The sequence below is a fragment of the Hirundo rustica genome, chromosome 3 (assembly GCF_015227805.2).
Source record: "Hirundo rustica isolate bHirRus1 chromosome 3, bHirRus1.pri.v3, whole genome shotgun sequence".
NCBI classification, from domain to species: domain Eukaryota; kingdom Metazoa; phylum Chordata; class Aves; order Passeriformes; family Hirundinidae; genus Hirundo; species Hirundo rustica.
The window spans coordinates 31078194-31106105 of record NC_053452.1 but is presented as its reverse complement, the minus strand read 5'-3'; the positions used below and the strand labels follow the sequence as shown (position 1 = coordinate 31106105).

Here is a 27912-nt window from a genome sequence, read left to right as displayed (position 1 = left end):
GCTATTCCTTAAGTTCCTCTCCCCTTTGCCTCTCAGAAAGGTAAAATTAGCTGCCCAAAGACTCGTAACTCTGCTCTTCAGTGAGACCAGGGTGCTTAAACTTCTAAGGCAGTTTTGAAGACCCCATCCACAACCTAAAAATACATGGGAACATTAACCAAATGAGATTAATATAATAGACATTCAAATTCAAAAGAAGAAACTCTTCTCAATGTTTCTACAAGCAGTGTCATCAAAGAACAGCGTTGGTAGAAATTCCCAGAGTCTGTGACATTTCAATAAAATTTGAAGCACATTTACATCGTCATTCCTGTGCTTTGACAGCAAAAGCTCCTATCACCTCGTGGGCATCCAGATTCTACAATACATGTATACTTTACTAAGTTTTGCACGTGAAAAAGGGTGCAAAGGATATGCATTAATGGGTATTACATTTTATGAAGTGGAATTGTAATTTACTCACGTTTAAAGAAATATACACTTCGTTCTTCACACAGGCCAGTAAAACCTACGTTGTGTATCCATCAGTGAAAATACGCAAGATGAAACAGAGAAGTTTATGTTAAAGGCTGTTAAAGAAATTACCCAATGTTCAAAAATTTGAAATGTATTTATTTTGCATTAGTATGATCCAAGAGGTCCACTGCTTCCCTTCCTGATCTCTGCTGCCCCTTCAAACAGTATTTGAGAGAACATTTACTACTGTGCAATCAGAAAAAGGTCAACAACTGATCCCTTTGATGCGTTTCTTTCCTGTAATCAGTTCCACCAGATATCAACACTCAGACTGGCCTCTTCTGGAAACACTTTTTTCACAGTATATGTTTTGGAACTTGTGTTCCTGAAGACTGTACACTTTTCACTCCTTCCATTTCTGTGAATGGATATTTCTAATTCCTCAGTCCCATATTCCAACAGACTCTGTTTTCAGTCTTTTCTCTAACAACCTCATGGAATCTTGGTTTATTGCAAAAGCTGAAGGCTCAACCAAATGCTTCATTCTGGCTTGCTGCCATGGTAAAGTTTTCGAAGTTAATGCTTAGGATGCAAACAGCACAACAGGAATAACAAAATGAGAAGAACAGATAATGGAATACAAACAGCACCAGGAGTTAGACTCTGTTGCACCTTTATAAATGGCATAATATATCAAAAGGTTTTTGAGAATTTAATGGAATTAAAAAGACCCAACCAAGTTCTGTTTCACGACTGACACAATTAAATAAGCATCTGGCATTCTGCAGATTTAAGGCATTTGTGGTAATATATAAGATGTTAGATAGAACAGGTACATTAATCATTCATGAAATGAGAAGTTCATCAAAATAGCGTCTCTTGATCACAGCTGAAGAAAATTCAGTCTGTTTCTAGACTGAAGTAGCCCTCGTTAACATCGGCAATAGGAAAATGCTGGAACCACTGACTCTTAAAATTGCCTCTAGTCCTTTTCCGACTTGCAAAATGTGGCAAAATACAAATCTACCTAAATGAACTGTCACGTTTATGATGACATCTGGTCTGCAAAATTCTTCAAAGGATGAACTCACATAAGTTCTGAAGTAAGGAATAGCCTACCCAGTAGTCGCTTTCTGTTAGCAGACCTCTGATGTAGAAATTACTTTTTTAAAAAAATTGAATTATCTTTTTTTATCAGGCACCTCTACAAGCTCTTCCTCATTGCCATCCCTGTACGAATTATCGGAAGCAAAACCTTGTTACCTCCTTTCACAAGGCTGCCAGATAGCTTTAAACAGTGCTGTTCATTTCTTTTGGCAACATGCTACTTGTTTTCTGCATTAAATGGCACTTGCTTTTATGGCTGTGGCATTTGCAAAGTGCCATACACATAACTAGAGGCTGCAAGAATCATGCAAAGAAATGGACAACAGCTAGTGTTGCTCAGGAATGTCAAAGATTACTTCATAGATTGAGGTGGGAGGGCAGGTAACGTTTCCATAAATCTACTTTTGACTAAGAGTCCTGTTGGTACTACTTGGTGGTGCTGCAAATGAAACATTCTCTCGTTGCTCAATTCAGAATAAAAGCATTTCAAGCTCAATAAGCAAACTGTCACCCTGTCCACAGGTCAGGGCAGCTCCACTTACACGTTTCTAAATGTGTAAATTGTCTCTGGTGCAGTAAAACCTACAGGACACCGAGGGTATTTTTCTTCCCTACAGGGCTTCTGCAGGGGCTGTGTGAGAGTGAGATTCAACTGGCACTTTCATTTTTGTCTCTGTCACTGCAGATCTCCACATTTTGAAGTCCACTCATGCCATTTTTGTTATCATCCATTAAGTCTTCCGCCATCTCCGTGTTCTTCTTGTTGCATTGACAGAAGTCACTGGAGCTCTCTAGAATGGTGATGCAAAACTTGATAACCAGTGCTAGCCAGGCCATCCCAAAGAGGATCCACAGAGAGATTACATTCTTGTACCAGCTTGGATAGGTGCGATCTGGGTTCATCCCTACAACAGAATCACCCAGAACATTTCTATACTGGATCAAGAGTGCCTCAAAGGAGACATTTCATGCAAAGCACAAACAGTTGAAATATCACTCAATATTAGCAATTTCTACATAAAAGTATGCCATCTATTTAGCATGTGAACAGATGCTGCAAGTATGTTTCATGATGTGTCAGCAACAGCCTAGTACTCCTTAGGAATTGCAAATATAACCCGTAAGAAAGAAAAATAAATCCCAAATTACATCCATGTCAAAGTGAAATTATTCACGTTCAAGTACACAGTTTAGTTTCTCTACTTATTATTACTCAGCACTACAATATTCCATCAGCATCTAAGAGGGGTCCCTGCAGGCACAGAGGTAAGCAGGTTTTAGGTACCACTGTATGTGTCTTGTTGGTTAAACCAGATATAAGCAAAAGAGTCTCTGAGAGCGGGAGAAGAGAGGCCTGAGTAGTCCTAAAACCTCCGAGAACAACCAAACCTTGGAAGACAGTTTGAAATTACCACCGGCCTTCACGGCCACAGAGGCACTCTCTGCAGAATCACAGACAGCTTGGTGCCCATCAGGACTGCCAGGTCCTTTTCTGCAGAGATGCTTCCCAGCAGGTCAGTTATTCCTCCCAGCTCTTTATCACACTAGTGGGGAAACAGTGTGACGGTCACTTGAACCTTATTTTTGAGGCATAAACCACACACGGAGGCAAAATTGTTTAGCCTCTACATACCACAACTGACATATTCAATTATTCCCATACCAAACCTAGTGTCTCTATGGCAGTATTCCAGTCACAAAGGTACTACACAGGTGAAGGCACACCTGGAAGAGGAATGAATTCCAAATGATTCACAGAAACTGAGAGAAGTAAAGCTGCTGTAGCACAGAGTTCAGCATCATCTGTAAATTCAGTATGGGAAAATGCTGAGCTGACCCAGCTTTAGTCAAGCTCCATCTGGCTACCCTTGCCCAAGCTAACTTTATTCTTAACTTATTTACACATGCCTACACAAGCTCTAATCATAACTGATGCATTACAGACAAGTCCTAAAGTAACTGCCACTAAGTTGTCTAAGCTTCAAGCAAGTGCTATGAAGAAAATAAAATAGCAAATCGGTAACAGGATGTTACAGTCTTTCTGTCTCTCAGGAATTCAAGGGTGCATGTGTTTCTATAATCAATTTGTTTTTAATGAGAAAGTCTTTATCAAAAAGGTGTGTCTTGCATTTCAGCAAATGCAGTGGGTGTGGACCCAATCCCATTTCCTCTGGCAAAGGGTTTTGGCATCCAAAACTAGGTAGTGCCTGGTGCCTGACAGTCTATACCTAAGTGACTTAAGCTGCCCTTTAGAAAGCATTTACCTAGGGTTTTGACAGAAGAAACAGTAACTATCTGTTAATGATGATGCAGAGTGGCATCTGCTTAAAACTAAAGGCTGCTGATGCACTGCAGTGTGGTTAAGTGTGCCCTCATAAACTACTGTGATTAAACCATAGCACTCCTGCATGGTGCAGTCATCCAAGGGACAGGCCACTTCAGAGCCACTTACTGACTGGGAATGTCTTTGCTCTTCCACAGGCGGCATGGCCGTGGCAGAAATCATGTCTTTTCCAACCTGTCAAATGCCCACACAACATACTGTTCATCAGGTCTGGGAACTGCTACTGGTGCCAAACTGCTGAGTGGGGAGCTTTGTACATCATGCATTTGCTGTTCAGCAGGTGAAAGCAATGAAATGTGAACTACTCACCAATCACATAGTCTCCAAACCCTATAGTGCTGAGGGTAATGAAGGAATAGTAGAAGCCTTCTTCATAAGACCAGCCTTCTTTGTCAGAGAACAACAAGGGAGGTAGCAGGAGGAAAAATAACAAGCCAGTTACCAGTGCACAGGTCTTCATCAGGAAGGAAGCTTTATTCTAATAAACAGGAAGGAAGGAAGAAAAAAAAGAGATTGTCACAAGAAGTGCAGCAAGGAAAGTCCAGCTTGGTTTCCAGTTGGAGATGATGATGTTGATATGATGATGGACTCCAGAAAAGCATACAAATGTTCATTGAATTCCACTATAATAAATGGTGTGTCTGTCCCATGTGTGCTGGTTTTAGCTGGGATGGTTATTTTCTTCACAGTAGTTAGCAGGGGGTTGTGCTTTAAATTTGTGTTGAAAACAATGCTGGTAATACAGAGGTGTTTTTATTGTTGCTGAGTAGTGCCTGCCCAGTGTGAAGGCCTTTTCTGCTTCTCATTGCACCCAACCAGTGTGTAGGCTGAGAATACACAGGAATTTGGGAGAGGACACAGCCAGGACACAGCTGAGCCCAAGCGACCAAAGGGATATTCCATATCACCATGGCATCATGCCCAGCATATAGAGCTGGGGGAAGAAGGCAGCAGGGAATGTTCAGAGTGATGGAGTTTGTCTTCCCATGCAAGTGTTATGCATGATGGGGTCCTGCTCTCTTGGGAATGGCTGAACACCTGCCTGCTGATGGAAAGTAGTGAACAAGTTCCTTTTTTTGTTTTGCTTGTATGCACAAGCATGTTTTGCTTTACTTATTAAACTGTCTTTACCTCAGCCCATGAATTTCTTACTCTTCTGATTCTCTTCCCCATCCCACTGGGAAGGGATGAGTAACTGTGTAGTGCTTAGATACCAGCTGAGGTTAAACTTTGACACTGAGCCGACACAAATTGGGCATCACCTTCATAAATCCTAAACTCATGCCAGTTTAAAGCCTGTTCCACAAATGTTCCCATGTAATTTACACATGCAATTCTAACTAAAACTGATGATAAACAGACCAGATAGTCTAGGACTGTGCATTGCTCACATGCTTTATCACTTCTGTTGCTGTAGGGGAAGTCATCCATCACAGAATTTCCCTCAATTAATAAACAACCTTATCTGACACCTCATAGGGCTGTCATAAACTAAATTTATTCTCTTCCAGTTACTCCTGAGTATCATTGCCTTTTTGGTCAAATAGTCAGCCAGGCTGTCCTTGTTAGTCATAGACTCTCAAATACTAGACAATGTCCTCTGGTTTTTTTTTTTGATTTGCAATATGCCTGTCCATACTGCTTACCTGCCAGTGAAACACCTCCTCTAGGCGACAGGCACAGTGCTGAACCCCAAGCAGCATCAGCTGCCCAATTTCATTCAGGAGTATGAGGTTCAAGGGGATCCCAAAAAGTGCAAACACGATGCAGAAGATTCGACCAACTGCAGTGCTGGGGCTCAGGTTCCCATAGCCTAGATAGGGAGGAATGAAGCATTAAATCTAAAATATTCTCTCCTTACCCCCTCTTCCTGGAGGAGTGAACCTCCATCATCTACAGAAGTTAGGTGAGAAGGTCACTGCTCCAAAAGGACCTTTTCTATAAATAACTGTAAGTTACATCCATTGTTTGTCATATCCTATTGTGGGCTGGAAAATAACATTTCTTTCCCTGCCAATTTTGCTTAGTTCCTTTTCCATTTACCAGTAAATTTCCTCACCCCTACCCACTGCCCTGGCTGGGATCTGACGTAAATGCAAACCTTCCGTTTCGTTCAATTTTTGTAAGCATTGTTGGCACGGGCTTTGTTAATAAATGATCCTGCATGCCTGTCAGATGGTCTCTGAATCACAACAACAATGTTTTAATTACAACAACCACCCTCTTCTACCTTTGTCCCACAGGACTAGTGAACTTAACACTGCCTCCTTGCTTATACTCTTTTGCGCCACATGTACCAAACACATCTTAAATTGTCAAAATTATTGTCTAGAGTCAGTATACTCAAAGAAATTATATCTGACCTTTGTAAAATACTTAAATTTTAGACTTAGAGAAAAAAAAAAAGTGTTTTAAATTTTGCCTCTTTTTTCTAGTCATAGGAAGTGATCTAATAAAAGGTCCTGCCTTGCAGTCACAGCCTTGCCTGTATCCTCTGATCATTCTGGCTCCAAAATCACCTGTCTTCATTCCTCACATGTTCTTTTTAAAATGCCCCATAAATTTGCAGACTTGCACTTGTAATTTCCACTGGTTTCTGCCACAAGAAAGTCAGATTTAAAAATCTAGGATGCTTTCAAAGACAGAACAACTACCACAGCACAAGCATTTCAACAGTGCCTTAGCCCGTCAGAGACCTATGGCCTTGACTACATTCCAAAATCACCTCTGCTCATTAGAGATTGGTGTACATCCACATAGGAGGTTATCTTTTTACCACAAATAATGCTATCCCCTCCCTCCCAGCGCCGCCCAGACATCGGCACAGAGGCGCTCCCTCCACTGCTGCCTTGCTACCCTGCCTTTGGGTGCTGTAGCCTCAGGGCAAGTGAGCAGTGCTCAGCAGAGAGAGGCCCCAGGGCTGGGCTCTGTATCTCAGATAAGTGAGAGTGCAAGCATCTGTGGTTAACTCCAGAGTTCCATTTCTTCACTAACCTCTGTCACATGCCAGCTGCAATAAGCCACTGACTGACGACGTGGAAATGTGTGCAGCTATAAGCTGGGGATGGTCCACACATTCTGTGCCAAGCTTTTGCTAACAAAAAAATCTCTCCCCACGGACAACTCTGCAGTTAGTTGTGCATGTGTGCCAGCAAGCTACACCCAGAAAGAGTCTGGGGACAAACTATTCCTAAGTATGCACCCCCACAAATCCCAAATTATATAATGTGGAGGACATCTCCTTCAATAATTTTAGGCACACAATGTAGCTCCAATGGAGCCCCAGAAGCCTATCCCTGGGAAGGGGGAGAACATCCCCCAGAAAGAATGGGATGCTGTTATGTAACTAGATGTTGTGAAATGCAGTCAAACCAAAGGGGCTAAATTAAGACTTCATGCCAGTGCTACTATGTCTTGGCTTGTGAGCAGCTTTGCAATGTTAATGAGCTTTTCCCCCAATGATTGCTCCTTTCTGCCATCTTTCACTATTTCTAGACCAACAGGTGTGGTAAATGAGACATGGAGGCAAGTACAGCTGGTACATCTTTGCTTCTAAGAAAATTATAGAAAGATGTGGCTGGTGTGATGCATTGCACACAGGCTGTTACATTTCAGTGGATTAGTTCCAAATTTTCTCTTATGGGATTAGGCTGTTTTGTGGCCTGATCTGGCTCAGGAGAAAGTACTGGGGGGCATTTACTGTAGGGCTGGAGACTGAAGATGAGTAACATACATTTATGGCTAAGTTATTCCAGGGTGGTTTCCCCCCAACCCTTCCCCTTTCTTTTCCTTCTATATCAAGTTTTAAAAGACTGTGTGATGTCTTGGGCAGTTCGTTTAAGCAGAGATTTCTAAGTTTCTCTGCAGAAAAACATAAAAAAAGAAAGGCCCATGTTCTCTGGACACTGTGTGAAGCACAGCAGCCGTCAGAGTTTTGGGGATGCTGCAGAGTGCTGGACGGCAGAGCGCCTAAACTTAACTTGTACGTTACAATTAATTTAGAATGGCAGATTGAATCATGTAGGAAGGTCTAATGCACACAGTAAACCCAGCCCTCCAAACACCAGATCTGTTTTGCTTTAGATTTCTGTCTCCCTTTTCCCTTGGACTAAGCAGCTCAAGACAACTTTCTGAAGACTTGCTACTCAGTTGCTGTACACATCCCAAAAAGCCATGTCCCACCAGCTTTTTATATAGGATACAAAGAATAATCAAATTGTATAGGAGACTTTAGATGATGCAAAATGGCCAGAAATGTACTCCTGCCTAGTTACATCCACTTGTCTTTCCTCTAGACAAAGAAATGCCGAGCTAATTGGGTATAAACCTCAGCTGTTATAAAACTCAAGCAGAAATAGGAAAATAGGACTTACCCTCTTCCGTATTAATTGGTATCTTAAACCATTGCAAGCTATATGTTAGAACAGCTGAACCAGATTCAGAAATTAAAGCTACACTGCCAGTTGTGTCACATCCTTCACTGAGCCGGCTGCTGAGGTGTCACCTGGTACATGCCTGAGCAAAGAGACACTGAGAAATGATCACTAAAAACTGCAGAGACATCAAAGTACAAGTGTTTCCACTGAAGCAGCTGGATTAAGTGCATGTATAGCTCCTCTTGTTTTGAAAAAAGGTGTAATGTAAGTTAAGCTTCTTTGGAAGAAACAAAACAAGAGTGGTTTTGTTTCTAAATGCTCATAACCATATGCTTTAACTTGTGCTTCTGTTACACATATTAAGTAATTCAGGATTTTTTTCCTGCTTTCCCATTATATTCCTGTCCATAAGGGATTCAGAAGCTCTGTAGACTTGTTAAGAATATGAGACTTATTAGCAAAAGATCTTTTCATTCACAAGACAATACTTTCAGTGCCCTCAGTTAACCGAGGCAGCTGCAACTTCCTGCCACCCACAATGAGAGGTTTGTTCTCACTGACCAGATATAAGAGTATTTTCATCAAAAAGTGCTTAGAACAGAAAGTGTCTATCATAGGCAGAAAAACATCTGAAAATTTACCAAAAAATTTCATGTGTAAAAAACCCAGACTTAACATAAAACCAAGTCTCCCCAGAAATGTGTCTGAGTGCTAAAACCACTGATAAAGCTACTGGTTAGAGAAGCAATTCTTCTTGTTTTATTAAATCTTTTCTCCTACCTGGAAGTATACAAGCCATCACTGCTACAGACATGGTCTAATCCCAAATTTACAGATTGCTCTTGTTGACAATATTTTACTTTAAATAACCAGGAATTAATCTAAGCCTGGGGACCAGGTATCCACTGTGCAGTTCACCGAGGGGTGTCAGTGCCAGAATTACTTTATTTTGCATTACATATTTAAATACTCATAAAAACTTCTCTGCTTGGCATTTGGGATGATGTCCAGTGAGCCATATTCCTATTTTCCCAGGCACTGGAGGATACTAAATCCTTAAGCCATCCAGCTCCTCCTACCACTAGCTCCTCCTCTGACACTTTTCAGGAAGTCAAAACTTTTCTTTCTCTTGCAGTCTTTACAAGTGATCTGGATGTTTTCATCCAGGAGAAATGAAAGGTTTTTCATCATGAAAAAAAATCCAAATGTTTCACTGAGAAAAAAGAAATATGAAAATTCACTTTAGATGGCAAAGACATTTTTTGTGTAATTCAAAGTAGAAAAACCACAAATACACTACTGATCACTCACACAGCCTTATGGCAATGTTTGTCTGGTCCCTGAAAACGTGAGCATGGCCCCAGCTTAGCTGGAAGGTGACCCTGACAAAGTGCTCATTAACCGACTCTGACCTCATAGCTGACTGCTTTAAGCAGAGAGTTGCACTGAAGACCTCCTGAGGTACCAGGAAGCCTGAATTATCCTATGATCTTACAAGCATTAGGATTTTCAGAGGTTATTTGGTACCACATCTACATTCACCCTAAGATCAGCAAGTCAGGGGTTTTCCTATCCTCCCTCGTACTTCAAATGTCTCCATAGCTATATAAAAACATGCTTGGCTTCTCAACCTTCTTGTTAGATTTCACATTATACCTACCAAGTCTGCCCTAAGTTCAAGAACACTTATCAGCTGGACACAGCTAAGGACACCTGGCATTCCCAATTCATCTATCCAGGGAGGATGCTACAGGCACGGAGCCTGTACATGTAGGACAGAAACAGGACACGAGCCCCAGGCAGTCATACTGCTTGCATTGGCTTCTCAGTTCTATAATTAGAACAAACCAAAAATTTGAAGATTTTGATTTTAAAGCTAATGGTGGCAGAATCTCAGGAACAGTGTCTTATATGGGGAAGATCACTGGGACCCTGGCAGGCTGAGCCAGGCAAGTTATTAACAGTTTTAGCCCTCTGAAGTTTGAGATGAAAATAAAATTTGGTAGCACACTGCTTCAGTGGGTGAAAAAAAAATGCTTCAGATGAGTACTGCAGTCTTTGATTCATGCTGTGCATACTGAGTACTGCAGTCTTTGATTCATGCTGTGCATACACTGAAAGCTGTACAGCGGGCTTAGTCTCAGCCGGGTGAAATGGCATGCAGTCAGGAAAGCCGATCACATTTCCACTGCTCAGGAGATAGCTCAGAGGATGCTGCTATGAGTGGCTGTCCCCAAACCCACCAGTGACCTCCCATGGACCACTGTACCACATCCTACTTGGGCAAGCCTGTAGAGAAACTCTGCCAGCTGTCACAGGGCAGGGAAAAGATCAGCACATCAACAGGGGCAGCTTTTCAGCAGAGAACTCCCCTACACAAGAGATTCCTGAGGTTCACAGAGGATTCAAATATGAAAGTGTTCCCAAGCTGTTATTCTGTATTTTAACCACTTTGAGACATCAAGTTAGTTTAACTGAATACGCCAATAGACTGTCAGCCAGCAATGGGCAGGAACCTGACCATTTTTCAGGAGCTCCACCAGATGCTGGGGAGCACTGCAGAGGGTCAGTGTTTTCAAAAAACTCTTGCTAGCCCAAAGCTTTACCCTACTAGGACTCCACAGTCCTGGACTTGCTACTGTTTTATTCCCTGCACTGGAATCGTCTGTAGCAACCACTAAATATCTCTAACAGTGTGGTTAATACCATCACTCACTGAATAGCCTGATCCATGCCTCTGTTGTTATCTCCCAGTGCTTTGGGGTATTGCTATTAGGAGCTTTGTACTAGGAGCTACCTAGAGAAGGAAAGGACAGGAAGAAGGTATTCCCTTTCTTTTCTTCACGGTGAGATGTTTCACTTGCCACATTTTATATATGAAAACGGGCCCTTCAAATTCACACAACTGAATTCTGGGGGTTGTGCCTCCAGAATATGGTAATACAGCACTAGGCACTGGCATCCATCCATCCAATATTCAGTGGGACGTTCAGGCTGGATAGGACAATTCTCCTGCTCTTGGGCTTGCACAGACGAGTCAGCCCCACCACTGGCTACAGAAAAAGCCTTTCCCTAGCACCTTCTCTGAAATCACACCACCCTGTGGTCGTTTGACTTTAGGAACTTTGATCTTGTGCCCCACTCTGAACTAGCTTTGACCTCTGCCCTGCTAGTCCAAACTAAGCAGGAGGAGAGTAAACACAGAAAGGAGAGACTTTGTGTCGGCAAGGGATAAAGAAGTCTGAGATAAAACCAGCAGCAAGTTAGCCTCTCTTTCTTCAATCATGTTTAGGTCTACAGCTCTACAGGAACTCTGAAGATGACCCTTCAAGGCATTGGAGAAAAGGTCCTTATGGAAAAATCTGCAGAAAATGTGATAACATATAAAATCTGGTATGATGTGATATGTCAAAGACAGCAATGAAGAAGGCACAGAAGGGTAACAGTGGGGAGCAGGAATCAGCAGGTGGCCAGGACTGCCCATCTCAAAAGTTATGAAGCAGTTCCATTCAAATTATAAGACCGGCCAAAAAACTACATAGGCTTTGAGGCACTTCTTTAAACAAGAGACTTTAATTTATACATATCTGATCTTTAAACATTTGCAACTGAGGCACCAACTACATCCAGCCTGCAGGTTAGAACTCGCTTTGTATTTAAGCAAAGTTCACACGCTGCTTTTAATAACTTGTAGTGAAAATAGGTGAGGCTCTCATTTAAATGGAAAAAGGATACAGTGTAGAAGATGCTGCAACAGGAGATATGGGAATTTAAACCTTGTCAGTGGGGAAAGAAGCTAATGCACCCCAGTTGGAGTTAAGGGGGAAAGAAGTTAACATCACTTCCTGCAGCCCAGTGAGAAAGTGTAAGGACTTGAGAAATGGACCTAGCCTTCTGAGGGGAGTTACAGCACCTAAAGTAACATACAGAAGCTAGCAGAACAGAAAGAGCATCTCAAGGGAAAGCGATAAAGGTAAAAATGATAGTGGTTCTGGCAGTGCTGTTTGAGAAGACTAAGGACAAGAGTCACAAAGATGTCATTTTGCATAAGAGGCCAGCAAGGCATGGATATCATTAATTGCAAAGAAAGAATGTGGAAGAGACAAACAGGCCAAAGGACTTACAGCAGCTGGAGCACATGGAATAAAGGCCATCCACAGTCTTCAAAATCTTTATATAGTACCCTTAAATTCCTGAGAATCTTTCTTCTGCATTATCATCTTAACTCTACCCTTCCTGAACTCATTTGCCAGTATGCCTTGTGTTTTAATTCCTATAGGCTAATCTTCTGCAGCGGGACCTGCTTTCATTGGTTCCATAATCACAGCCTGAGATAAACCCTTCCTTGCCATGTAAGAACACTAAAACCTCTACAATTCCTCAAGAAGCCTTCTCAATTGTCATTTATCTCATTGCCATGCCTTATACATGAAGTTTCGTATTGTGACTCACCCCTTTGAACTCCATTGAGTTCTTTGGAAAGGAGCTTGTCTCTTTACTTGACATCATCAATTATCTTTCCCAGTCATGCAGTGGTACCCTCAGTGAGGGCTGAACCCTTCACTATCTCAAGAATTTGCATAAAGAGAGATTATGGTAACAGACTCAGGGTGAGGCTCTGTGAAACCATTTGCAGTTTTCTCTTCTACAACATATTATCAACAGAGTCTTATGACACTAATCTGTATGCAACAATTTAACTTGAAGAAGCAAAATAAAATGTCCAATCATCTAAAGTTTTCTGCATAGAAATGGCTTGTATGGCATTCTCAAATCCACAATTGAAAAAATCGGGAGCAAGTCTCTGGAGTCATAGCATCAGCTTTAAAATTATGAGATAAAGAGCTGTAAGATTTGTTTCTTTTCAATTGCCTCTGCTATCAACTCAGTTGTGTCATGCCCTGTCCTGTTCTCCTCCCCTATAGCCATCACGGTGAGGTTTACTTAAAAAAAGAGGGGAGTGGAGGCAGGGGGTGGGAAGATTAGCTGCTAAGCTACTCTCAGCAGTACAGTGAAATGCTGAGTCGAGATCTCTGCCAACATCACAACATCCCCTGGATATTTTAACATAATAAATTTGATTCTTCCTGAGTATCATTAACTTAAACTGGCCGTGGTGAAACAGTCACTCTGATGGCTTAGAAAGCCATTAGGATTCACTACCGAGGCAAGCAAAGCAGCTCTGAGCAGATGCTGCTTCGCACCAAAGGCTGGAGGGAGCTGCCCGGGCTCTGCTGGAAACCCCCAGCCTGTGTAACGCTGTCTGATGAGCCTCCACTGCCATCACCTGGTGCAACCCTTGCCTGGCAGCACAACACACGGAAAGCGTGTTCCCAGCCAGAACAGTGCATGTGCGAAAGAGCAGGGCAGAAAGGTGAACGGAGTCACAGGAAGATGACACACCACCACCCACTCACCTCCACCCCCACAGAAAACCCACAAACCCTCTCCTTCTTTGAGCTCACGCCTGTGGGCTTGGTGTTCTGGAGCCAATGTATCTTTAAAAACAACCAGAAATCAAAAGAAGGTTCCATTTGGGTACAGAAGGAAAAATCTTGATTCAAAAATACACTTAAAATTGAAGAGAGCTGACAAATCAAGAAATCCATGAGGGATTTTTGATACTCAACAGCCATCTTTCCACATACTCTCCCCTCCATGTTTTCAGAACTGGGTCACACCATAAGAAAAAGACATCAGGGCAAGCTATTAATGGCTTTGGGGACAGGGAACAAACTGACAATAATTAACAGCATCTGCCTTAACAAGCTCTGTACCTATAACATTTTATTTTTTTCATTTTCTCACCCCCTACTTATTCTCATCATTTCTTCATGGCTTTGCATTACCCATTTGTTGAAACCTGACTTAACTGAATTGTGATGTTTATCCAGCTATTTAACTTGCAATTGAACAAGCAGGTCCTCATCTAATATAGGTAGTAATAAAGAGGAATAATTCATAAATATAGTCTCTGAAGACACAGTAGTCAGTATAAAGAATTTTCCAAAATCAATCCCATCCTTGTGATAGGAAAAAAGCTCATTTCAATGCACAATTCAGCTCAGACCTCTCAGAGAGCACAAGACTTGGCAGTCCAAGGTCCAGGCAGTGCAGCACCATCAAGTTCAGGCCCCAGAAGACATGTAACTTAGTAGAAATACTTCCTGAGCTAATTATCCCTGTGTCTGATCAGTTAGAAATCATTACTGCACTGGCACTGACAAAGCACTCCTAGGGCTGGGTTCATGGGCGCTTCCCTACTTGCCTACTGCAAGCTTCAGGGAACCACAGAGTGCTGGAGCAGCATCTGAGTACAGGTCCTCATTCCCACTCTTTTCCCACCTATGAAGTGGCCCCACGAGCAGGGAACTCTTACCAATGGTTGTTATTGCAGAGATGGAGAAGAAGAAAGACCCACTGAAGTCCCACCTGCCCAGGCTAGTGGTGTTTCCCTGGAGGGTTATGCCACTCTTGTAGGCTTGGATGATACCCTGCAAAGAGACGATAAAGTGAGATCCCACAAACCCCTTTAAGGCAAGTTCATGTGACTGGCATTTCCACTTCTAGCTGGTAAAATCCCTAACTACAACCAACTCTGATTCTGTTGTTTCCCTCTTAGAAGATATCTTGTGCCTTGGAGACCAAGGGGCTGCAAGGTCAGGAAAGCCAAAAGCCAGCACATTGCTTGTAAGGAAAGGGCATCTACAGCAATAAAAGAAAGTTACACATGGTAGATTATATAGATGAATGCAGAAGAGATTGGAGGGCAAGATCAAACTAGAGAAGGCCTAGACCAACAGTAATTAACTCTGCCTTATGATATATTCATTAGGAAAATGAAATGTTTCCAGATGGGATATTCCAATGGCAGAAGTTCCAGAGCAGCAAATGTACATGCGTATGTAAATGATACAGATCCCTTGCAGGGGACCCCCCTGGACTGGGAAGGAATGCATCTGGTGTGTTATTGGAGAACAAGACTACTCAGGTTTGGCCAATATATCCCCACCTTGGGACTACAAATGTGAATGAACACATTAGATCAGCATTATGCCCGATTCTGTTCAATCCTCCTGGGAGTCTTAGAAATTACTAGCCAAAGTGCGCAGAGTTATGCCAAAATAAGATATCAGATGTCTTAAAAGTGCCCACATATGACTATACCTTCCCATGCCAACAAAATTAATGACAGTTGTGTCCAAAACAACATTATTCACAGCATTGACACTAAACAGTCCACACTTCATTTGACAGTTGATTATCTTTGAATGCAGAGTGTAACCAAGAATACATAAAATCCATCATCGGTGAAAAAGACATTCAGATACTAAATGATACTGTCCCTATCCTAACAAAAAAGACTACTGATAAAGCTTTCACCACTGATAATAAGAAATCCATGAGGGACTCAGATTTTAATCAGTTTTTGGTTTTACAAGGAAGTTGTAGTTTATACATCCACCAAGCAAACTGGCATGTCAATCCTGCAAAGCAAGGAAGCTTTGTCTCATTTTACTGATGTAACGTGCTCTACATAATATTTGTGATTTATATAATATTATACAAGGCTGTGAATTAAAAGCTGTTTCCAGGGTCCCAAGCAGCAGCTTAACAAGAAGGATCATTACCTCCTTTCCCTAGAGCTACTAACTCTCACACTAAGACCAAGGAGCAGCTCAGAGATCAACACATTTTTCTAAGCAATAAACATTGTTTGATAGTGTGTTCTCAGAAATGTCTTGATTTACTCATAACTGAAGGCAACTTCAACTCCTCAGGGTCACATCATAATCTATTAAATTCTAAATTATGAGACAGAGCAGAGAACCTGTGCTATGAGAAGGGCTAAGGACCACACATGTTGTATTGCATTTTGCTTCCTTCTGCAAATTGTCACTAACGTGAGTGGGGCAACTGCAACTCAAAAAAAGATTTTGCATATAGCATTAGTGACAAAAAAAGCAAGCCCTGATTCTCTTCTCCATGCAACTACCCCCAAAAAAAGAGATAGAAAAGGTTGCCTCAAGAAGCCTCCAGAAGGATTTGTTTTGAACAGTTGTGTGTAATTCCCCCACCCATTCTTCTTGCAGGTCTGGTATCTGCATTTGTCAGGCTGCATGGGGTGCAGGCTGACAAAACTTGACCTTCAGTTTAAGAAGTAAGGAACTCTGCAGCTAATGACAGGAACCACAGTGTCCACGAACATAAAATAACTCCCCAAGTAAGTCAAATGGCAAGAGAGACACTGGAAAATTATACAGATGAGCTATTTTTCCCCCCCTCCAGAAGCCAGTAGTTAAATTTGAAATAAATAGCTTGATATTTTCCTCAAAATGTCCTTCTGTAAACTGATCTCTGCAGCTCTTAGTTAGCCTTGAACACATATATACCTGCAGGAGCAGCAACAGTCCAGTTCTTGGAAAAATGCCTTATCAGCTGGATCGGGGATAATTGAAAAACTCAAACACGCAGCACGTTTGTCGTCCATTCTCCTCCCTGATGTCCTGCTGATACAAGCTCAGCAGCTGACAGTATTACACTCAACATCAAGTTTTTATAGCCAGAAACATTGAAGAACCAGAGAGGACTGCAAGAACCTGTGCCACAACTGGCCCAAAGAAATAGAAATACCTTCATGGAGAAAAGGGAAACAAAGAGCCTGCAAAAGAGAAGCAAGCAGCAATAACCAAGTCATTAAATGTATAATTTTACATCTTTGACCACTTCTGTTCTGCCTGGCTTAGAAGCAAGAGGCTGAGCAGTTGTGAGCAGCTGTGCAGCGACTTGTAACAACTCAGCATCCCAGGGTCGCTGTTAACTTCCCCAAGCAGTGATGCTACTGCCAGGAAGCAGAGGATGCGTCTTGAGGCTCTGCAGGCAGGCCACAGCATCTGCCCTAAATGGCACAGCGGCCGGCACTGCTGTCAGTGGGAAGCACCATGTAAGCAGTACTCACTGGCAAAGAGCGAGCCCTGAGCTTGCAGCATGCCAGCTGCTCTCTGCTCCTGCTACTGAGGCACTTGGCATGCTTCCTGAGGTCTCCAAGCCCCTTCAGCAGTAAGTCTCTAAGCATTTCTTGGTTAAATCTTGTTATCAAACACCCAGTTGACATCGTCAACCATTCAGCCCGCCCACCTGTTGAAGCCAGTCCAATGGGCACCACTGAATATTCAGGTAAATCAAAGCCACTTGAATAAATGAACACTCCAAGAAAAAAAGCCAAGTTCTTTACTGTTAGGAAGAAAGAGCTACTGATGCCGCCCTTAAAAGGGAAGATTCACAGTGGCTGGAGATAAGGATACCAGCTCTTGTTTTCCTAAAGTAAAAAATGTTTTATTATACTATCTAGAATCAACCTTTGACATAGCAACAATGATGACAGAAAACTAAAGATTGACTCTCCTGAGAATGGCAGAACTAATGGAGCTTGCCTTCCTGCAGATGTGCCCCTGGGGGCGGATTCATGAAAGAGAAATCCATAGATGGCTATTAGCGCACAGAAATTACTGCTGGCACAGGAAGTCATTGGATTGCAAACTCCTGAAGGCTGACCGAGCATTCAGGGAGATATCAGTGAATACTGTCCTTAATTTACTATATTCCTTTAGACTTCTGCTTTTGGCTACTGCTCTTTTTCAGAAAAAAATTAAAAATGGTTTATAATTTAGAACACAGGAAAAAAAAAATCCAGCTATAAACACTCTAGCAGAACAGCTGAATTCTCCCTGCTTTTTCCATTGAAGAGGTGCCATTATGTCTCTGATTTTCAAACAAATTTGAAGTATGTTTTAGCCCGTGGGTTCAAGAGGTACTAAAAAGAAGGCGAATCACACGTTTCATCGTAAATGCTTAGTTTCCCTAGCCAGCCAGAATCAGAAACTTTTAGTTTATGATTACTTTGAGGTAAAATCCTAGGGGTTTTCCTTTTTCTCTTAATTAGGCTGGTGATTTGTACAGTGTCTTCCTCAAAACCTAATGCATTAAAAGGCAGTAGTAGAAGCAGCATCTTAAATCCAGCGTTCAAAAGCAGTTATCTGCCTGATCTGGGACCTCAGTCAATATCACCAACTGCTCAAACCCCAAAAATACTAAACTTGCAGAGCTTGGGCTTGGTATTTTGGGAACTTTAAAGGTCATGTGCAATTCAAAAAGCAGAAAGGAAACAGGTGGGTGGTTAAAACAATCAGAAAAAAACAGAATGCAGTTGTTCTTCGGTTTCTACTGACAGACAATCTGTACAACATAAAACCATAGTTCCACTTCTCTGAGCTTATTTTCCCCTCTCTAAAGTGATAATAGAGTTCACAGTGACTACTACATATTTAGCTGATGATACCCACATAATTTTAAATTACAGATAAAAGTTTCATGACAATTACTGTAACTCCTGTAGGATTTATAAATTGAGATTTTAAATTATTAGACCTACACAGTCAATGAAACTTGATTTGTAGGCTGCCACACTTTCTCATCAAGTAGACTGTTGCGGGTTTTGACTACACAAGTAGGCTTTGCATGGTGCTACTTAATACTGCTATAGCTGGTGACTAGAACAACAGCATGACATCCACTCAAAGAGGTCTATTTAAAATGTAGATGCCTGTCCTGTTACCTTTGTGATAAAAACATGCCTCAGAATAGTCAAATTGGGCTTCCAGCTCCACCTTTCTCAAGTATAAGCTCTGAAGTTTAAGTCAGAAATGTCATGAGCTAATGCTTGCAAATGCAAGCTCTATGTTAGATTACATCCCAGCACGAAAGCCTGCCTTGTGCACATTTCTGCAAGGCCTTGAATTCAAGCTCAGTGGTAACCCACTAGTGAGGTAACCCAAGCTTAGTGAGGAAGCTGTGGGTTTCTGTTGACTCCCTTATCACACTTATTTTAGGATGGCAATACTCCTTTCTTTCCTTGTAATTTACTATCAGTTGCTGGTTCCTTCTGCAGCAATGTACAAACACAACATTACCATAGTTTCCTTATTTGAGTCAAAAAAAAGAAACTGAAAAAATTAACTCCTAGAGCCTGAATTTTAACCCTTCACAGCTCTGGGGCTGCACTTCCACAGATGGCTGATAATGAGTGACTCACCTATACTGGAGTTTTACCACTCAATGCAGCTTTGCAGCAATAAGCCCAAAGTAGTTACTAACAGTCATACCAGCAAAAATTAAACCATACACTTTGAATTACAGTCAAAAGATCTGTTTGTACTGTCTACCAAAAAAAAACCAAACAAACCCCCCCCCCCAAAAAACAAAAAAACCCAAAACCAAAACCAAAAACCCAACCCCCCCCCCCCCCAAAAAAAAACAACCAAAAACCAACCACAAAAAAACCCCACCAAAAAACTCCAGAACAAAAAGCCAAACCACCAAAACCCAACCCCAACAACTACAGTTTGGTTCCCACTTGACATTTGAGTATTGCATCTTCCACCCCACAAAATGTAGGTTTATTCTTTTGCATTTGCTGCAGAGACACTCTATCCTTCAGCCACAGCCCTAAGCCTCATTTACCGTGTTTGCTGTGTTATCAGCTCTGGGCAACTCCCAGCTTTCTCAGTTTACACATTTCCTCTCTTCCACGATAATCATCACTTGTGGGCCCCTTCATCACCAACCTGTGGCTGCAGCACAACTTCTGGTCACCAAGTATTGCAAAAGGAAGGACCATTATTTAACCTGACCTCCTTGACACCAACTAAAAATTCCATCTTTCACCTCTGCACTGAGTCACAACAGCGTGTGACTAGGGTGCAGCTTTCAAAAAAGGCATTTAAGATCAGCAGTAAAGAATGAATGAATGTGTACATGTAAACTGAGGCACTATGTTCTTAATCTCATTCTTCAGAACACTTTACAGCAAAAAATAAGATTTATATAAATGATTAAACAGACTGACTCTAATCTCTCTGCCCTCCCCAGAATGAGTGAGTTAAGTGAAAATGACAAAAGCAAAGCCCCAAAAAGATTAAAGATTATGACCCTACCAAATATATTCATAAGAATTCATGATTTTTTTTTCTTCTTTCTTTTGGAGGAAACCATCAGGGAAAGAGTCATAGAAATGACCTTTTTATAAACTGTGGCTCCTGTCACTGATGTTGTTCCTTGCTTCTGAACTGTGGCATTCTGGCCAGGGGTTGTGGTACTCTTGAGATACCTTTAGAGGCAAAAGCAGTATTTACTACGTGTATTTGAAAGCAGTTCTCAAGGAAGGCAAAAATGGACTAGTGTAAGAAACTTTATGCCCAAGTTTAGTTGAAGTTTACATATTCATGTACAAAACCCAACTTTTCTAGGGCATACATGTTCTCCTGAAAATGGCTTGCCTCATTTCAGACACTTTTCCTCACCTTTGCAACATAGAAAGGAGAAAAAGAAGGTGTTCCAAAGGCACCAAGCTACCATTTAGATTAAGGAGAAAACAACTCACAAACTCTGTGCATAGGAAATTCTGTGCAATGTTGGCATATAAACATTCATTTATGCCTCACAGAATACCAGCTGTAAATCAGAAGAAAATGGTTAACATCAACCTTGGTCTCAGATTGCAAGGACAAAGGTCAATTAATTTCCAAATAAGCGACAAATAGATTATTAATCACACCTTTCCCAGCCATTAGCTCTGATCCCTTGTCTTTGGAGAGGAAACTTACATGAATTCTGCCTGAAAGAGGAACTCACACAAAATAAACAAAAAACCCCCAAACCCCGCTGGATTCTTTTGAATTCATAGGGGTGTTGTGTTTTTTTTGTTTTGTTTTGGTTTTTGGGTTTTTTTTGTTTGTTTGTTTTAAAAACTTTATGCCACTTGAATAACTTGAGAGCTGATCAAGTAACTGCTCCCCCACCTCCCCAGCAATGTTTGCTAATGTAATTGGCACTCGTTCCTCAAAACCTAGGAACCCTGAGAGCAAAAGCACTTTTACTCTGCAGCTGGGCCTGCACTACAGTTTCTAGAATTCATCTAGACTTACCCACAGGAAAGGAGCAAAAGATGTAAGTCTAATGCAGTAATGAAGCAACCAATGGCACCTCAGCCGCTAGCACTTTTTCTGAAAATTAAGCTTTTATATCAAGGAAGAATGTGTGGCATGATTCATGAGACAAAGTGTTGCTGAACTCCAGTCACCTCCCAAGCCCCAATGAGGACAGTTGCCCGACAGATGGGCTGCAACAGAAATAGGCAGGGCCTGTTCAAAGAAGTTGGAAGAAGCTGCCTGTATGATTTACAGAACACAGAAAGGTTTCAGCGTATTATCCTTGTAAAACTGAGATTTCTTTCCCTAGTTGTTTTTCTTCTGTTGCATTAAAAAAGATAAAGTATGGAAAACAAGTACATATAAGAATGATCCACACCTTCAAGCAACTGATAAGAATTACCGTTTCTCTTTGGTATCCCAAAGGCAACCCCAGTCTTTAACTATTCACTGCCAGTTGCGGGTCTCAAACCTTCTGGTAGGACAGGTTATTGAGACACTCCCTTGTTACTTCCCACCAAGCCTGACCAGCTGTAAATGGGAACTTGATAATATCAAAAGAACGCTTCTCTTTAGACAGAGGAAGAATATAATAGGCTGCCATGCTTTTTCCCTTGCCCCTCTCTTTGCGAACACAAGTACTAGACACTTCCAGAAGACCTAGGGCTGAGTCAACTAACCAAAAAGAGGTCATCGGTATGCCTTCTCGTCACCTTCCAAGGAGTCTAATGATATAGTGCCAGCCTACTGCCTTAGAGAATAATGATTTTACCTTCAACAACTTCTACCAAATGTATGCTAGAAGATGGTATTAGCAGAGATGCACATTCTTGGTAAGGCACCCTTGGCTCTTCTAACCAACATGTCTGGAGAATGATGAATTGGCTGTAACTTAAGTAAAGTAGTAGTACATTTTGATAAGCGTGAAGTTGGAAAGAACAATTACAGGGGATCAACCCTACTACACCTGTGACAAGTTAATTTGACCCAACTGGGTTCTATATAGATATTAAAGCTCCACAATACCAGGAGCCAGCCAGTGCTGTTCCTTAAAGACCCTCACCACTGGCAGGTGAACTCTGGTGCTCACCCCTTCCTGCTGCATCATCTGAGCACAACATTATTTTAGTAAGCTGTATTTGCAGGGTTTTATTTCCTGACAGCTGTCACAATTCTCTGCTGGTTCAATGTCAGTACAAGGCAAGGTATTGATGAGGATCTTTCAGTCACATAGGATCTCATTGCTCTTGTAAACATCTACTCAAACTCTGTGTACCTCTAGCTGTTGACTTTGGAGATAACAGTATCTAGATCCACCTGTAGCCATTTAGTTTATAACCCACCCTTTAGCATTAGGCCCTTTTCACTACACCTTAACCTAGAAAGATTAAAAAAAAAAAAAAAAAAAAAAAAAAAAAAAAAAAAAAAAAAAAAAAAAAAAAAAGAAAAAAAAGTTCAGCTTTCACTCTCTCATTTTATGAAAGCCATTGTGTTTAAATAGCATTATATCCCTACAACAGAAAACCAAATAGAACAATATAATAAATACAGGAAACATCTGCACTGGGAAAATATGTATATAACACAAAAGGTTTCTATCAAAAAGAAAGGGAAAGATAGCATGACAGGGATGTCATGGTAATAGGGTAACACACAAAAAGTGCTGGTCCAAGCTTGGCCCTACAGCCAATCATCTGGTTAAAGAGACACTGTCAAGTACAGCAGGTGAGCACCTGTAACCATTGAAAATGACGCAGGAAAAGGAGCAAGTTTGGAGGACAGCTCAGCTGGACCAGAGCTATATATACATTCACATCGTGCAGTAAAGCTGAGGCACTTCTGCACTAGAAGTGATTCACAACAAAGCACCTGTAGGTGCCCCCAGCCCCAAAATGTCAGAAGGGGTCTGAGCCCCAAGAAATATGCCCATACAGAAAGTGTCCTCTTTGTGCACAGCCTCACTTCCTGGACAGCTCCAGAAACTAGAACCAAAATAATTTTTGCCTGGACATAGATATTTTTCTCCCCAGTTGAGTCCAGCTACTTTTCTTTGTTGCATTTGAAGTATATCACCTGCAATCTGTCTCATCATTGCATCTGCTGCCATCTTCTGCAAGTCTTGTCACTGAGAGCTTTCTTTGATGTGATCTCACACCCAGTGATTCTGGCATGTAAGGATCACCACCATAATGATAACAAAAGGCCAGATATTGCCCTCTTTGCATGTTGCCTAGTGGCTCAGGAGGATGGCCTGCTCCCAGTCTTGTTCCTGGCGAGCATGTGTTCAGTCAGACTGTATACAATAGCAGAACAATAGCCTGGGATTAGATGGGTCAACAAAGGCAAACTCATGTGTTCCTTGAGTAAACGTCACGAGATGCACTGTAGAAAGACTTGTGGCCACAGTGCCTCCATTGTGCCCTATGTGTGCATATAAACACATGACCACACATTGTTTATTGGCTTACAGGTAAAGCATTTGCATGTGCTACTTTCAGCTACTCAGGAAATGTGGAACTGCTCCTGCAGGGCAAGAGCTGGCCAGTCCCTCTAGGCAAAACAGCCACGGCAAAATCCAGGTACAGGAAGCAGGGGCCCACCACCACAGATGTCACAGGCTATCTAACATATTCTCCTCCACTGTTGTTTTTGTTGCTGGTCTGTTATTTTCATCTGTCTTCTCCTTTGTTAACTAGAAGACTGCTTCTTCCTTGGAAAGGACCCAAGTCACAGAAATTACTGAATGGTAATTCACTGGTATAGCTACTACAGCATGGTTTGTTTGCTTTGCTTCCCTCCTGCCCATCCTCACTCCGCGTTCTCCTGCTAGCTCCTCAAAGCTGGAGCTCTCTGTTGCTCTCCCATCCGCACAAGGATTGGAACAGTGCATCTCCGCTCCCGGTTGGTAACTAGGAACTAAGCGATAAACAGGTCGTAAAATTATGTTTGTACATTGCTCAGCAAACTAGGATTTTATTTCCTATTGGCCCCATACACTTAAAATAAACACAGTTCAGGATTATCTGGAATAAAAGAGCTATAAGAAAACAATGGGGAATTGCCAGTAATGTCAAGGCAATTAAAATTCACACACTGCTTTACATTTTCACAAACACCCTTTATATGTCTTTCTTAATTAGCAAATAATCAGCTGTGTATCTAGAATAGCTGTGTATCTAGAGCTTCTTATCTGAAGAGAGGCCAGTGATGACAGTGCCTGATAAACTATGTGCCATGTACTGCAATAACAATTTAGTGCACGGAAAAAACATCTCTTTTTGAGCACACCTAAAGCATTCCAGTGATTGCTGCATAGGAAATTAGAAAAGAGTATAGGAAAGCATCAGTTCTGTGGATTTTTAAGGATTAATTTCTCAGTGTTAAAGTTATTCAAAATGACACACAAAGCCATTCAAACTCAGGGTACGTTTTCTCAGAGCATGAAGGCACACACAGACACTGCATAAAATGAAACAAAGCTTATTTGTAACTTTCCCATCAAGGGCTTGCTCAGTCGCAATTAAGTACTCAGACTGCATGCATATTGTAATAGCCTCTGGTCTAAAGGCATTTGAGTGGGTGTCCTATTCCCAGGGTATGAAGAATGAGTAGAGGTCATACTGCAAAGAGGTAAAACAAACTGACAGAATGACATTTCTACCAATTTAGTTGTGATTATCTTTTCTCCACTACTAGCACCTCATCACCATCATTCACTAAGTCCTTGCAAGCCCTTGGCAAGTGCCATACCAGGCGCTCACTACACAATGGGCCGGTCCTGAATGAAGCACAGCTAAGATGCAGCTTTATGAAATGCCAGACTGGTCTTCTCTGCTATACTTCTCATTTCTCTCCACTTAAATTCCACAGCACACACACCACAAGTAATAAAAGTGGTTACTACGGTAGCTTACAAAGGTCCAAGTTTATAGCATATGATCACTGTACTACCGACTCCCAACCAGAATATACCATCCAGAAATCCAAGGGATGAGAGTGTGATATAAGGCATCAGCATAACTTTGTCTACCAGAATCTTGCTGAAGCACCAGATATGATTATACTATTTGATGGCTTCTGTATTGTCCTCTCTGCTGGAGAGAAGGTTAAAAAAAGACAACAAAAAACAACCCAACAAAAAGGTATATATCCAAGTCCCTTTTCGATTCTTTGAACTGCTATGGTTTCAGTCTCCATCATACACTGCTTTTATAAACAAACAAACAAAACCCCACCAAAACAAAACAAACCAACCCAACCCCAGGTTTCCTTTGTGTTTGGCAACATCTATTTGAGGCACTCACACCAAAGCAAGGAGTACCTGCTCAGCTACCAGCACCTACTAAAATCAAAGGGTTTGGGTAAGTACTCAAGACACTTCAGTATCGTAGGTTCTTCTTTTTCAGGCAAAAGTTGAGCAAAGAGAGAACTTATTTACATCACTTTGCTTGTATCTGTATCATAAAATGCAACTTTAGTAAGACTGCATTTGTTGTTGCTTTACATTTTGCAATCATCCTGCAAATATCTTCAGAAGCATTTTCAAGGATAACTTAAGAGACCTTAACGATTTTCTACTTCCCTTTAAACATCAAGTAGAAAACGGAAAAGGTCTGACGCTAGTATAAACATCAATTAAATTCACCACGACAAAGCCCTCCCATTAGAATTCACCGCTCGCAAGACTCCACAGACTATAACTCACGCTTCGTAAGCGCAAGAGCAAACCTAAACCACCTCTGATTAATCGCAGGTAATCGTCACGTAACGGGACACCCCGTCACCGCCTGCCTTCGCTCGGGACGGCGGCGCTTCAAAACCCGCCACGGCCACAGCCGGTGTTCCGGCAGCGGAGAACAAAAGCACCTCCGTGTCGGCGGGGAGCGCAGGCGGCCGCAGCCCGGGGCGCGGCACTGGGGAGCCCGACGGGCACGGAGCGACGCGGCTGCCCGCGGAAAGCTCCCACGCCGCCAGCGGCTCCCTCGGGACGGACGACGTGTGCGCGTACGCTTACACAGCGAAAAACTCCGGGGAGTTTCGCTGGGTTTTTTTTAAAGTCGCTCTCGGGCCGGAGGCGCGGTCGGTGCCGCTCCCGCTCCGCTCTCGCCCCCCGGGCCGGAGGCAGCGCCTGTCCCGCAGCCCCAGCGGGCGCTGAGCTCCGCTCCGCCGCCGCGCCCGGGCTCACCTCGATGAGCCGCTGCAGGGCGGGCCCCTGCAGGCAGGTGTGGTTGGCCAGCAGCTCCCAGTGCTCCCGGAGGAGGTTCTGGGCCGCCCGCACCTCGGCCGGCCGCTCCAGCGCCTGCAGCACGGCGGCGCCCAGCCCCAGGTAGCCCACGTACGCCGCCAGCAGCACCGGCACCCCCCAGCGCCGCCGCCGCGCCGCCACCATCGGCCCCGCTGCCGCCGCCCCCGGCGCCCGAGAAGCGGCTGGGCCTGGGGCGGGAGCGGGGCCGCCCGCGGGAGGAGGGCAGCGCCGGCCCGGCAGGGCGCCCGGCCCCCAGCACCTCCCCCTGCCTGCCCCCGTCCCGCCCTCCGCGGAGAGGAGGGGAGCCCGCAGCCCGGCCGTGCCGCGGAATCGAGGTGGTCGTGCCGCTCGTCCTTCTCTTCCCACCTGTGTGTCCCAAAGCGCCGGGCTGCCCGGGGCTCCCTGCTCCGCGCCGCTCGTGCCGGGCAGGAGCCAGCTCCGAGTCACGCTCGCTCCCCGAGGGATGCTACCCAGAGCCTCTCCCGACAGACCCAAGTGCTTCCCTCCCCAGCTGGCGCTACTTGTAGAGCAGTAAGCTAGCGCTCTGCATAAATCTGCGTTCCTCTTTCACTCAGCTGCTAAGCTAATTTAAAAGGCAGCGCACAGGTATTTGTGATAACAGTCCTTTGATAGAAACAAATGAAAAGGTGGCGGCTTTTTCAGAATCCTTTTATTATTCGTGGTTTTCCTGTGAAAGATGGGACTACTTTCTTCATATAGGTAGTTTCTGTGACCTATTTGATTAATTATTTTCTTGTATGAGACTGTATCCAATATCCCTATCTGTTCTATCACTGCTAGATAAAACAATCAAATAGTTTTGGGTGTATAAAAACTTTGTAATTTGCCTATTTTGTTACATAATATGAGATAAAGGGGAGTAAACCCAGTGAGTTTCTGCACAGGATGACTTTATACATTGTCTCACGCTGCCCTGTGGTGCCAGTGGATTGTAAGTACTATTACAAGTAAGGCAGCCACCAAACCATGCATTGCCCCCCTGGACATGTTCTGGGAATGTGCTATTTCATGGTTTTCTGAGATGTGCTTTAATCTGACTAGCATAAACACATGATTTCACTGCAAAAGTGCAAAAATTAATATGCAAAGGCTAGACTACTTCTAGTGTAATGAGATCATCTGGAGCACAGACTTAGGGAAAAAACCCAAAACATAGATGCTGCTCATTGCCCAGTCTTAACTATGCCTTTTCACAGTACTCATTACTCAGTGATATTTAAAGACAAAACCAGAATTATATATATATAAAAGAAAACTTTCTATAAAAATATACAAAAGTAAGAAAAAATGCGAAGATACTAAAAAGTATATGTTTACTCATCACATTTAAGATCAGGAAATAGACACATCTGAGCTACATTTTGACATTTTAGCTGT

General features: G+C 42.6%; 1 protein-coding gene across 1 annotated transcript; it reads right to left on the bottom strand.

The window, feature by feature from the left end:
• Nucleotides 1–591: 591 nt before the first annotated feature.
• Nucleotides 592–26658, bottom strand: LOC120751197 (potassium channel subfamily K member 17-like). The gene is made up of 5 exons (XM_040060676.2): nucleotides 26455–26658; nucleotides 14663–14777; nucleotides 5554–5720; nucleotides 4217–4385; nucleotides 592–2468 (listed from the first exon to the last, which is right to left on the bottom strand). The coding sequence occupies exons 1-5, from the start codon at nucleotides 26656–26658 to the stop codon at nucleotides 2212–2214; spliced, it is 912 nt and encodes a 303-aa protein (XP_039916610.1). The 3' UTR covers nucleotides 592–2211.
• Nucleotides 26659–27912: the final 1254 nt, after the last annotated feature.